The 13424-nt window shown below is 53.5% G+C and overlaps 1 protein-coding gene across 9 annotated transcripts in view; it reads left to right on the top strand.

Annotated features, from left to right (window-relative positions):
- Positions 1 to 13424, top strand: part of KCNA2 (potassium voltage-gated channel subfamily A member 2) — a 58825-nt gene that overhangs the window by 30352 nt on the left and 15049 nt on the right. For 7 of the 9 annotated variants that reach the window (XM_087866160.1, XM_087866158.1, XM_045801541.2 and 4 more), the window contains 2 exons: positions 21 to 361; positions 804 to 12133. In XM_087866160.1, coding sequence (XP_087722286.1) covers positions 967 to 2466 — 1500 coding nt within the window. In that variant the 5' untranslated portion in view covers positions 21 to 361; positions 804 to 966 and the 3' untranslated portion in view covers positions 2467 to 12133. Of the gene's footprint in view, positions 1 to 20; positions 12134 to 13424 lie in introns of those variants that run through there. The other 2 variants (XR_006780327.2, XM_087866159.1) reach the window with 2 other exon arrangements.

Here is a 13424-nt window from a genome sequence, read left to right as displayed (position 1 = left end):
CACCTTGCTGTTTTTTCCAGGCAACGTCACACCTCCTGAGGACAGCCAGGAGGACTCTGGCTTTTGCTGAGCTTCGCATCTTGCCTCCTCCTTCCTTCCAAAGGCTCCAGACCCAAGTTAAGAGTCCTCGAGTCCCGCGTGCCCCTGGCCAGAAGCTCCACCGCCTCTACCGGCCAGCCCAGTTCTGGAGCTCACCTCCAGGACCTGGAGCCTGCCCTCCTGCCCAGAATGACTCACCATTATTTCTCGCTCAAGTGAGAAGACGTGATGGGCAGTCGGGCTGCATATTGGTGTATCTAGGATTCCCACAGTATCCGATCAGCTCTTCGAGGAAGAGAGCTTCAGGTTCCTGCCTGGCCAGGTAAATCCATCTGTTATTTAATAGCAGCCGTGTGTCGAGTCACTGGAGTGGGGGCAGTGAGGGAGACCCAAGCCCGAGATTCACAACTGTGAATACGTCCCTGGGGGCAGGTGTTTGCAAGACATGAGCTCAGTGCCTGGGAGAGGGCTCCCTTTCAGCCTCTAGCATGGGGTTGTGCTTCTTGAAGCTTGTGCGGTGCAGAGGGGGCCAGTACCAGCCACCTTCCCCCAGTGCAGGGCAATCTGGAGCTTTCTTGGGAGACCGCCCCCTGCTTGCCTCTGATCCCCAGCCAGGTTACAAGGTGAAAGTAAGTTTTGCTTGGTGGTGGTGGTGGTGATGATGTTTCTGAGCTCTTGGCTCAAAGATACGAGACAAGGAGCAGACCCAGGTCGGGCTGCCAGTGCTGAGTGGTCTCACATCCTTAACTGCCTCTGTCTTTCAGCCAAGGGAGGCTGTCTCTCTGGTCCTCAGAGAGCCCTCGGGGCTCTCCTGCGGGAACCCAGGCCAATGCTTCTGTGCTTCCTGGGGCCGCAAGCAGCACCCTGAGCTCCCTGCCACCAGGCAGCTGGAAGGCATAGTGTGAGGCCCTTCTCTCAGCCCCCATTATGACAGTGGCCACCGGAGAGCCAGCGGACGAGGCTGCCGCCCTCCCCGGGCACCCACAGGACACCTACGACCCCGAGGCAGACCACGAGTGCTGTGAGAGGGTGGTCATCAACATCTCGGGGCTGCGTTTTGAGACCCAGCTCAAGACCTTAGCCCAGTTTCCAGAGACCCTCCTAGGGGACCCAAAGAAGCGGATGAGGTACTTTGACCCCCTCCGGAACGAGTACTTTTTCGATCGGAACCGGCCCAGCTTTGATGCCATTTTGTACTACTACCAGTCTGGGGGCCGCCTAAGGCGGCCTGTGAATGTGCCCTTAGACATCTTCTCCGAGGAAATTCGGTTCTACGAGCTGGGGGAAGAAGCGATGGAGATGTTTCGGGAAGACGAAGGCTACATCAAAGAGGAAGAGCGTCCTCTGCCCGAAAATGAGTTTCAGAGGCAGGTGTGGCTTCTCTTTGAATACCCGGAGAGCTCAGGGCCCGCCAGGGTTATCGCCATCGTGTCTGTCATGGTGATCCTCGTCTCGATCGTCAGCTTCTGCCTGGAGACCCTGCCCGTCTTCCGGGATGAGAACGAGGACATGCATGGCGGCGGGGTGACCTTCCACACCTACACCAACAGCACGGTCGGGTACCAGCAGTCGACCTCCTTCACGGACCCTTTCTTCATCGTGGAGACCCTCTGCATCATCTGGTTCTCGTTCGAGTTCTTGGTGAGGTTCTTTGCCTGTCCCAGCAAAGCCGGCTTCTTCACCAATATCATGAACATCATTGACATCGTGGCCATCATCCCCTACTTCATCACGCTGGGGACAGAGCTGGCCGAGAAGCCCGAGGACGCCCAGCAGGGCCAGCAGGCCATGTCGCTGGCCATCCTCCGCGTCATCCGGCTGGTGAGAGTCTTTAGGATTTTCAAGTTGTCTAGACACTCCAAAGGTCTCCAGATCCTAGGTCAGACCCTCAAAGCCAGCATGAGAGAGTTAGGTCTCCTGATCTTCTTCCTCTTCATCGGGGTCATCCTTTTCTCCAGTGCCGTCTATTTCGCAGAAGCCGATGAGCGGGAGTCCCAGTTCCCCAGCATCCCGGATGCCTTCTGGTGGGCAGTCGTCTCCATGACGACCGTAGGCTATGGAGACATGGTTCCAACCACCATCGGGGGAAAGATCGTGGGCTCTCTATGTGCAATTGCAGGTGTGTTAACCATTGCCTTACCGGTCCCCGTCATAGTGTCCAACTTCAACTACTTCTACCACCGGGAGACAGAGGGGGAGGAACAGGCCCAGTACCTGCAAGTGACGAGCTGCCCAAAGATCCCATCCTCCCCCGACCTGAAGAAAAGTAGAAGTGCCTCCACCATCAGTAAGTCTGATTACATGGAGATCCAGGAGGGGGTGAACAACAGCAACGAGGACTTTAGAGAGGAAAACTTGAAAACGGCCAACTGCACTTTGGCTAATACAAACTATGTGAACATTACCAAAATGTTAACTGATGTCTGATGGAAGCCTTGCCCCACCCCCGCATCTCCGCGGAACTAGTGCAGACACAGCATAATAATCTGCATTGTAGTCAGCGTGTGCTACAGTGTGTCTCTGGTTCTGCATGGAAAGCAACAGTCGTGCAAGTGAACTTTTGATCTTTTGATTTTTGATTTAGAACACAGAATATCTCTCCATGGCTTTCATGCAAAACTTCGTCACTGGCCCAGAGGGGTTTCCAAACAGGCGAGTCCCCTCTGGAGCCAAAGTTTCAGAAAGACACATTGGGGCCACCTCCTCTCGAACACATAACCCGCCACACCTGTGCCACCTTCCCTTCTGAATTCAATGTGCACAGCCCCTGGGAGACGCATTGACCCCACCCCTCCGGAGCCTCCGGGCCCCCAACCCCCTGGTTCCCACACGAGCCCACCTCCCCCGTTGACGGAGGAAGACCATGGTGGCTTAGCTTGAAAGCACCGAGGAGTGATTCAAAAGGTCATTTCCCAACTTTGCATTGAAAAGAACACACAGTCCTGCGTCCTGGAATTACTTTCCGTGTCACGGGCTGGGGTTTGTGAATTGCAGTTGCCAAATAGGTGCTCTGGAGGCTTGTGTTTCGTAATGGAAAATGCTGCATTTCGTTTCTCTCTGCAGTGTGGATGTGAGGGAACCCCAGGGGGAGGGACACTCAGGATGACCGAATGCGAGTTGTCAAGTTGCACGTTTGCTCTGAGGCCTATGGGGAGAAGCTAAGCAACGAAGGGACCTCTCAGCTTCAGATCTCACCATTCTCGCAGGCTTCAGGGTCACAAAGCACGTCTGACTTCGGCGTTGCAGTGGAGTTCCAGACATCTGCTTTCCCAACGCGGTGCTGGCGGCCCTGACACCGCAGCGCAAGTCCCAGTGATACGATAGAGCTGCATGGGTGTTCGTTGCATGAATCTCAATATTTAAAACACAGGAGATAACCTATTTTCTTAGTAGCCTACACAGTATTTAAATTTAGAGTATTAAGAGCCCCGGAGTGGCACTGAGCTAGGGGTTGTTTTGGTTTGGTTTGGGTTTTTTTCCCCCCATCAGAGGACAAAAGCCCTCAGTCAGGAGGGGAAAAAAAGAGAGAGAGGGAGAGAGAGACTATTGGGAATGGGGAACCACAACTTCCGGCTCTCCAGCCCATCCCATCCCTGTTCTTCCACGTGGGGGCGCGGACCTTTGCAAAACCCCGAAAGGGAGCAGGGAAAGCGGCGCCCGGACACCTCACATAACTGCACCTTATGACTGAACCTAGTCATGGGCATGACCGCATAGCTGACCAGGGCTGGTCCTGAGGGCAGGTGGATTTGTGGATCCAGTGTATATAAATATATATTGAGTATCTCTTTCACGAGTCCCTCTACCTAGCTAGCTATAGACAAAATTGCATTTGAACCTTGTACAAGCTTATGCAATATTTCTGACACAGGGCAACTTCTGCATGTGTTTGACTATGTGCACTAGCGTGTGTATGTATATAGTATGTATTATATACATGCATACGTGTGTGTGTGTGTATATGCACACACGCACACACAATGATATATATACATATATATATATTTTCATTCTCTGGAGTTCAGGCTCGGGAGCAAATCCACTGCTTGGTGGGTTGGTTGTCTGAGACGCCTCATGGGTTAATTTATCTCATTGATAACCCCACTGGGACTGGGTTTGCTGCCATTGCCTCAGACACTCCTGTGTGTCTTCATGGATTCTTAGATGTTAGAATTGTCTTTCTGCCCTCCACGTGCTGCAGCTTCAGTTACCCGGGGCTGAAGCTTGTCTCACCGAGTGCACAAGGGCCCGCGGCCCTCACGGCTCCCGCAGCCCTGGGCCGCACCCGCCCCAGGCCGCCTCTCCACAGCCCATCGCGTTCATCATCTCCCTTCTCATCTTCGCCCGCCCTCTTCGGTTTTCCTTGTCGTTTGGCTCTGCATCAGTCACTTTAACGAGCCTTGCCCTCAAAAGCCAGAACGGATCTCCCTGCTTGAAAACCAGGGACCCAGTGCCGCAGGTCTAGACTCGAAGGGAGCTTCCTCGGTGGGGAAACTTCGGAAGTCCCAGGCCAAGGGATGGAGACCCTAGATGATGTCCAGGCATCATTTCGATGGCAGGCTCCAACTCTCTCCCCATTGAACTGGCAACCAGAGCTGCTTAAACAAACCAAAGGGCGGGCAGAGACTCATTCCCCGCCCGGGGACAGACTGAGAATGAATGAATAAGGGCAGAGTTCAGGCTGGCCCTGGAATGGGTTGAGGTGGGGACGCTTTGGCCTCACAAACCGGGCTTCTTTGCCTTTCGATGTAATAGCTTACATTTTCCAAACACAGTGAGTTGTGTGGTCAGGCCGCCCAGCCACCGCTCCAGCCCCAGCCTCCCTGTTGGCTAGTTGGCACCAACAGTTACCTTGGGGGGTGGGGCACCAGCTCAGGGTGCTAGGCCCAGGGTGCTCATTAGTTCCTGGTCACCCACATCCCCAGGGATCTGCAGGACCTCCCCGCCCCACCATGTCCAGCGCGAAGCCTCTATGCTTCTCTTCCTCTCCTTCACGGGAGGTGGTGCTGAATTTCCAAGACATGGGATGGGAAGGGCACAGACCTGGGGAGACAGATGGTAAAACCACCCCTACCCAAGGCCTTGGTCAGGGGGAGATCTCCTATTCTGGCATGCACGCAAAATAGATACACTGTTGCCCCGCGCAAATACAAACCATGCAATGCAAAATGCACAGAGGCCAATTAATGAAAAGGGAAGACACCGATGATATGTAACTACACCCGTATCCAAAATACGCACATTCAGCCCAGACCTAGAACGTACTTACCGATACAGAACATATAACCCAGAAGACCTACACATACCACATCCAGGGACACAACCGCAACTCAGATGCAAAATCATAAAGACCACACGAACACAATGGGCATGTAAACACGGTACACCAAGGATACTTGATATTGTTTCTGCCCACCAAATACACGCAAACTCAGCTTATACACCCAGTGCATTTACTCCTATGGGGCTCACCACGATGCAGCACACACACACCCAAGCACGTACACACACGATTCACAGGGAGTGTGCACATATCCTTCGATCCGTTGCTCCGCCCCCAAAACTATAAATGAGTCGGCACAAACAAAAGATGGTATCTCATCACCTTTACCTTGCCTGCATCTGTACCCCCGAACAGCCTTCAAGAAGCCTCTTCCTCTACCCGCCTCTCGTTCTCCCACCTCCAGATTTCAGAGAAGTAACCCCCGAGGTTTAAAGCAAAAAGGGGAGCCACCATTGTTAAGCAGATCTCGGATGAAGACTGGGAATCTCATAGGGTTTCTTCTTATTCAGTTCCTCCCACCAGAACTGTGGGTGTGGAAGGACCTGGGACAGCCAGCAGCCTATTAACACACACCTTCTGGCCATGCCCTCGCCTTCAGAGCAAGTCCACATAGACAACCCCCTAAGCCAGGCTCCCCTGCTCCCAACCCCTGGGATCCCTAGATTCTGCTCCATTCTCTTGAAAGCAGTGATGGCTCATGAAACTGCAGGGTCCTGAGCCCAAAACCGGAGTGAAGGTGCCCCCAACATTCTGTCAGTCCTCAGACCTCCCTGCCCTTCCGTCCTCGATGGCTTTGTCAGGGGCGGGTCAGAAAGTCGAGACCACACGTAGACTTGTCTCTTCAAACGAGCCACCTTTCCTTGCTTGTGGCATCTCACTTGCTCTTGGGCATAAGCCCAGTGGGGTCAACTCCTGAGTCCCCTTTATGGGGGTTCAATCCCAGGCTGGCTCCTCTCCTTTGCCGGGTCTCCCCCTGGGTGCCCTGCCTCCCATCCAATTGCTGCGCCTTGAGGAAACGCACGCTGATTCAGCTTACGTAAAACACGACTGAGGACGTGAATGTAATGCCACCCGAGCAAGCAACAATTTTTTAGAAGGCCTGATTTTCATCCTGTATTCTAAGGCCGGATTTAAATGCTTTGTAAGATTCCCCACCGTTGAGGACGGCGCACAGAGCTGCTGCTTCCCACCGGGAGGACTAGCTGAGAGCCGGGTGCGTGTTGGCCAAGGCATCACCTCAGATGGAAGCCGGGGATTGAAGTCAGGCGTGGGCTCAGGCATGTCGGTCTTCCCAAGTACTGTGGCCCTCCCAAGTACGTCCCTCCTAACGACGGCCATAGCTCCTTGTCTCCACAGAGGAAGCAACAGCAGCAGAGAATGGACGTGTGGGGTCCAGTGTCCACGTTCAGGGCGAGATGCCAGGCCTTTTGCACGCTTCCAAGTCAAGGGAGCCATTTTCCCTTTGGCTTCAGCCGGCGTCTCCGTGAGCTCAAACTCTCAAATAAGTTGGAGTTTTCAGGAGGCTAAAGAAAAAGAGGTCCAGGAAAGGTGGGGTGATGACCAGGAAGAGAAGGTCCCAGTGCAGCGTAAACTTGGCAGGAGCTGAAACTTAGCCGAGGGACACAAGTAAGGCTCTGTGCTTCCTGAAGCTTCTGTGGTGTCTGACACACTGTCTTCTTTCCTCTCTGCTTCCCTCTGGCCCTCTCAGCTGGGCTTCTCAGGATGGAATAGGCATGTCACCAGGAGGTTAGCCTTTTGAAAGGAACCCCCAGGGAGTGTGCCTCCAGACTCCTTGGCTTGATGTGGAAAGGACTCCATGAGAGCTTTGTTGGCCTGAGTGCTCATGTGGCTGCCTCAGATGGGGAGGGTTGCAGGACCGGCTTGCCCTATCTGCTGTCCCTGGATCTCTCACTCCGTCGTAGTGAGGCCAACTTACTTTTTCAGAGTCGGCCATAAAATATCAGTGCTAACCCATGTTGAGAGAGGGCAGTGCCCTCTGAAGAGTCTCAGGCTGGGGTTTAGTGTGGGGCCCTGTAGGGGCGGAAAGAGGTGGAGGCTGACTTTCCCCAAAGGAGACTCTAGGACAGTTTGCAAATTGCATGGGAGGTTGGCACCAAAGACCCCACTGCGGGCGGGAGGAGCACGGGCTTTGAATCGTTTACCCCAGAGTGGGGATGGTGAGCTCTGCTCCAGCTCTGGCTCTGCTGGAGGCCGTTACCCTAACAGCCTTCATCTGGGTGACAGCCGCCTGGGCTGAGAGGCTGGTTTCCATAGGCTGTAATGCCTGGGCTGCTCCTTAGCTATGCAGAGGAGGTCCCCCAGCCTCGGCAATGCGTCCATTGCCGGGATTGAACTCATGACCTTAACCTCTAACATCGTTAGCCACCTGAGCCAACTAGCAGGGTGCTGGATGCTGGGAGGTGTCCCCGTGGCCAGCGGGACCATCACCCATATCTTCAGAGTCTGCCCTTGTCGAGATGAGCCCTGTGTCCTCGTCAAAGCAGCAAGCAGGGTTAGGGGGACGGGAAGGATTCTGTACAGGCTGGGATGGGTCTCTCCCTCGAACCAATCTAGTTCACTTTATCTTTTTTTCTGCTTCCCTTCCCACCAGAGCTCAACTCCATCTCTCCTAGTTTGTCTTCGAATATTTTTAACGAGGAAAAGTGCAATAAACTAATAGTGACTGTTTTCTTTAGCAATAGCTCTTTCAAAAAACCATGTTCTCAGGACTGAAAAGTGATAGTACCTGGATTATCAGATAATGCCCTCGGCTTCTGGCCGTTAAATCCCTGTCTGCGGTTCCCTCTTCTTCCCGCGTGTCACACGACTCCTGTCCTCTGAGCCTCTGACCCTCCTCGGGAAGGTCTGCAGAGGTGCAAAGGACGCCCGGATGCACGAGGAAGGTCCGTGAGAAGGCTTGCTTTGTCGCTCTCTTCCCCGTGTGCCCTGCTCTCCCGGCCCCGCGTGCGCCACAGTCCCTCTCTCCCTCCCGCCGGCCCCTCTCTACCAGCTCGCGCAGGGCATTCTCACAACCTGTAGGCACTGCAGCCTTGAGTTTGGGTGACCTGACGCCAGCCCCTCTCGTTGACTCTCAGTCAATCTGGCAGGGTGTAATGGAACCCTGCAGGAAAGCACTTACCAATAGATAAGAATAAAGCACCCTGAGCCATTACAGAAGATCATTTCCATGCACTAAAAGCCATTACTTGATCCATTTGTTTCCCTTCCTCCCCTCCCCAGGGAGACGGATGCTGGGGGAACGTGGCCTGGAGGTTCATACCTGGGATCGGTAGCCTGGGCCGATTTGGGGAAGGGCTCTCTGGCTGCCCTTCAGAATCAGCTGACTCGCTTCACCAAAGGGACTCCAGGAGAGCTGTGGAGAGAAGCACGTTACTGGGGGGAGAGGTCTACAGGGATAGAAAGTGGGTGCTTAGGGCATGACATCAGAGCAGCAAGGCCCCACCACCCACTATCGTGTGCAGTTGCACAAATATTTGCACACGTAACTGGAGGCTTCAGAAGAATCCCCCTCTCCCGAAAAAAGTCTGTGAGGTTAAATCTTCAGACTGGACAATCAGGGAAGGCTGGCAACCCCAGGGTCCTAGTCCATTCCTTCTCCACCTACCTTGCTCTATAGACGTGTGCACAGCAAAACCTCAGTTAACTGACGAGGAAATCCTCAGGGAAGGGAGCGTCCTGATCGCTTTACAAGTATGGTGGTTTGAGTGGGAATGGGACACCGTGTCTGGGTTCAACCTTTGCTATTGAAAAAAAAAAAACAAAAACAAAAAACAAAACCCATTTCCTAAGTAGGTTAGTATCAACTTTCCTGCCTTAGTAAGTAGAGTGTTTGAAGACGGCAGAAGACCTTGCATTGCTCAGGGTCAACTCTGTAAACCTCAGTGCTCATCGTACGGAAGTGCAGACGGAGGAGACCAAAGAGATAGGCTGAATGTACGCCAGCTGCCAGGCATACCGGAAGTTGGCCATTTGGGCACATCCTGGCTCATCAGATAATGCCCTTGCTGTCATTTGCCTCTTTCTACAGAAAGTATAGCAAGAAAACGTGTTGCTTGCGTTAATCGAGGTTTGGGTTCTTTGGTCCTAAGTTATCAGAGGTTTTCCATATATACATATATCTGTGTATATATATGTAGAGTATAGGTATATATGTATACCGTCGTTTCAGAAATTATACAGTGACCGACCCCCTTAGCTTCGCTCCTGTGGAATAAATTTGGCAATCCGAGGAATAAACTGCATTTATTTGAATTTTTAAATGACCTTCCTTTGCATTCTTACCACCTCTCCAGTTCAGCTCTCTTGCTTCTACGTAGGAAGCTCTCTAGAAGGCAGTTCTTTCATAACAAACGATCGGGCTCCAGGATTACCTCGCTCCTCTCCCTCCCAGGTGGCTGCCTGACTCAGGGATAAAAGGGAAGTCTGATCTAAGGCCAGGTGCTTTATCCTTTGTTCTGTCTGCCCTGGTTGGCTGTAACCTCATCACTGAAGCCAAAAAAGTTATTCCAAACTTTTGGATTGGGGGGAGAGGTGGGGGGTGGAAAGTTCGAAGACATGGCGGGGCCCAGGACTGTTCTGTTAGTCTGTTAGGCTTTCTCTTTGTCATGGGTGATGTCCTAGGCTTGAATTTCAAGAGCTCTACAAGTAACGTTTTTAATGAAGGACTAAAGAACACCGCTGCCCCACGGAAGGTGAGGTGTGTGATAACCAATGGAAGTAACACACCCACCCTGTTGTTGTCCTGACCAAATGTAGCTTGCGGGTCTGGGCAGGGGAGTGGCTATACGTCACTGGCTTCTTTGGAGAAAGAGCTAGCTCTGAGTGGAACCACGCTCTCACTCTCCATCTTACCCAGCAGCACGCATGGGAGAGAGCTCCAACCTCACGTCCTGCATGTGACTGTGCTGTCCTCCTGGACGAGGGTGGAGGGGTTCTTCCCTGCTGTCTGGGGTAACTGGGGCACTGCAGGGGTGCTTGCCACCTCCCACCACCCATGGTAGCCCTCCAGTCTAGCCAAGCTGGCCACGATCTGGTGGGAGAAGGCCGTCCTCCTGACTTAGCATGACCAGCGGGCAAACTGGGGCAGCCAAGGCAGCCTGTCTGGATGGCCGCTTCCTACGCAGCCTGAACCTCGGTGTGGAAACAGATATAACTCTTTGCTCCTCTGCACTCCTAAAATAGTCAGATATGTTCCAGATGAGTTTGCAGCTGAGAACTCCCTGCATCATTCCAGTGACGGATGCACAGGGCAGGTGTGGTTACATAATAATGTGGACAGCTGCTGCATCATCTAGATAATCGAGGGCAGCGTAGACACGGCTGTGTGCTAGGACCTCTGGTAGCTACCCAGAGGACTCGGTTCTGTGTCTCTTCTCAGCCCTCATGAGAGGATCGAAGCCCTGCTTCTCCCTAAAAAGGGGATTCCCTAGACACTGGCTGCCTTGTTTGTACAAGGGCTGCGAGAGAGAGCGAGAGGTAGCGCAGGGAGGAAGGGAATATTCAGGGGCCCCGCTTTGCTACCAAGCACTTTCCACGTCTGCTGCTGACGTTTTTTCTTTTTCGCTGGGAAGTGCGGGGTCAGGACCCTGCCCTGCCAGGGAGGGCTGGGAAGGAGCAAAGAGCGGCAGGCTAGGACATGGGGGAGAAGAGCAAGAGCCACCCGGCTGGCGTTGGCGAGGGTGAGTGTTAGCTCCAGAGGGTCTGAACATGCTCTGTGCTTGCCCCAGTTCCGCCTTCACGTGGGATCCGGCGACCCAGTTTCCTTTTGTTGTCGTGCTTGGATGATTCCTTCATTTGAAGGGCCCCAGGAAGCTGGAAAGTCCCATGATCAAGCTCCAGCCTGCTGAGCAAACAGTGCCCCGGCCAAACTGGCCTCTGCCCGGCTTTCTGCATGCCTGCACCCCTCTCTCCACTAAGGGTAGTCTTGGAACAGACGGGATTAACGGTGCCAGCCATCAAGGAGGATTCTCCACTTTTCAGCAGGGATGCTATTGCCTTCTCTAGACCTGTGTGTTTATGTGCGGATAGAGGCTGTCTCGGGAGATTCCATATATCACACGCATATATATAAAATGTGGACATGGCCGCTCACTTAGGCTCCCGCAGCACAGACTCTCACGAGGGTTTGCACCGGCTTCCTTGCTGCTCACGCCTGACTCTGCAGCTGTCCTCCCGTGTCCTGTCTCTAACAATCGCTGAAAACTCGGAAGGCTGAGGCAGATAAATAAGCCTCCCTGGGATCAATCGGAGAAGGAACTCCAAGGCTGATGGTAAAGCTTCGTAAGGATGATGATGCCGAAAGGGAACCGGGGTCTCCATGGTGATAAGAGGCTGGGGACCAATGGGAGCTGAAGGCGGAGCAGGACTTGCAGGGGAAGACTCATGGGAGTCGGGGAGGCGGTTAACCATTTGTTCACTCCGTGACACTTGAGATACCAGCTGTAAGTGCATGGTACAAGCTGTGTAGGTATTAGCATTCTTGCTGACATGTTCTGGAAGCTTTCGGCCCCACCAACACTGCCCCACCCAGGACTTCCGCAGCTGAGAGTTCCTGTGTCAGTAGGGTCTGATATTTGTACATAGGTTATACATATGTGTGTACATACATGCCTCAACGAACATCGCCTGTCCACCCACAATCATGGGTGTACCTAGACTTCATAGAGCTCCACGGGCTTTGTAAATATCAACACAAGTAAATAGGTATATAAATATATATATATTACTGAGGATTTATTTTAACATCATTCTGTGCGAAATGAAAAAATAAAATAAAATTTTTGACAGACACGGATGGATGGTCTCTGCCTTCTTGCTTGCGTGACCGGATTATCGTCCCTAGAACATGCACGTAAGCTCACCTCGCCCTCACTCCAGTTTCTGCGGCCGCGAGGGCCCAGCCAGAGACCAGGGCAGGACGGGAGAGGGCTCCCCTGGTTTCATCTTTGCCCGAGGGCGTAGTGCACACGAAGCAGAGAATGTGGATGGGACGGTGGGTGGGTGAGTCTGAGCTCCTGTCCCACCTTAGATCAGTGCTTCTCGCATTTTCTGTAGAGCTGGGGAGGTGTGTGGGGAGGGGGGACCCGGTCTGAAGACCACAGGCTGTCAGACCCCTGGGACTCATTTAACTCCAGCAGCACCCACCTCTGCCCATTCTTGCTCGTGCCCAGGGGTCTGGATCGACCACACTCTCAGCACCCAAGTGAGGAGGACCTTCTACCTTTGCCTCCCCAGGAGGAGGGACCTGGATCTGCAGCCACGCAGTGATGTAGTCGCACCTCCTGGGAAAAGATTCGGATACACACACACACACTCACACACTGCTGGGGCACATCTGTCTGATTTCTTCTGAGGGCTAATCGAGTCCCTCACTGGACTGCCCAGCATTCAGATGGCTCAAAAGTAGCCGTGGTGTGGGGTATGACCACAGAGAAGTCCTTGCCCTCGGCCACCAGCAAGCACGCTCCACCCCGCCCTTAGTCTCTTGTTAATGATGTCGCCTTCGCAGTCCGCCATACACTGCCTCTAGGAAACCATCCAGCTGAAGCGACTGGTCCCCCCCCCCCATCTCATCTGCAGAAGTGCTGTTTCTGGGCAGCAGGTCCCGCGGTGACAAGGGAGAGGGTGATAAAGAGATGAGAGCCGCCTGGGACAGGGCTGCTGCAATGGGCATTTCTTCCAGCACGGAGCTCTAGACCCCTCAGAGCAGTCCCAAGCAGACCAACGGTGCCTAATAGGGCTCCTTGCCCCCAAAGAAATGGGAAACTGAATCAGGCTCCCCAGGTCTGGTCTTTCCTGCCAGTTTCTCCTGCCAGACATGGAACTCTGGCCTTTAAAGAGCAGGGGGATGGCAGCTGGAGAGTTTCATCTGACCCCGACTATTTAGATTTTGTTAGGTAGATATGTCAAGGGGAGAAGTGAAAGGGAGTGGGGATGTGTGGAAACGACAACACCAGGGTCCCCCTTCTTTCCACCATTTGTGGCAGGGGTGGCTCAGCTAGTTCAAGTGTAGACTGGAGCACACTGGACCCTTCCCTGTCCGGCCCGGGGCCCCTGCCCTGTGCCTAGTGCTGCACAAAGG

Source organism: Ursus americanus, chromosome 12, assembly GCF_024610735.1.
Source record: "Ursus americanus isolate L20-20 chromosome 12, mUrsAme1.1.p, whole genome shotgun sequence".
Lineage (NCBI taxonomy): Eukaryota > Metazoa > Chordata > Mammalia > Carnivora > Ursidae > Ursus > Ursus americanus.
This window is presented reverse-complemented; position numbering and strand designations above follow the sequence as displayed.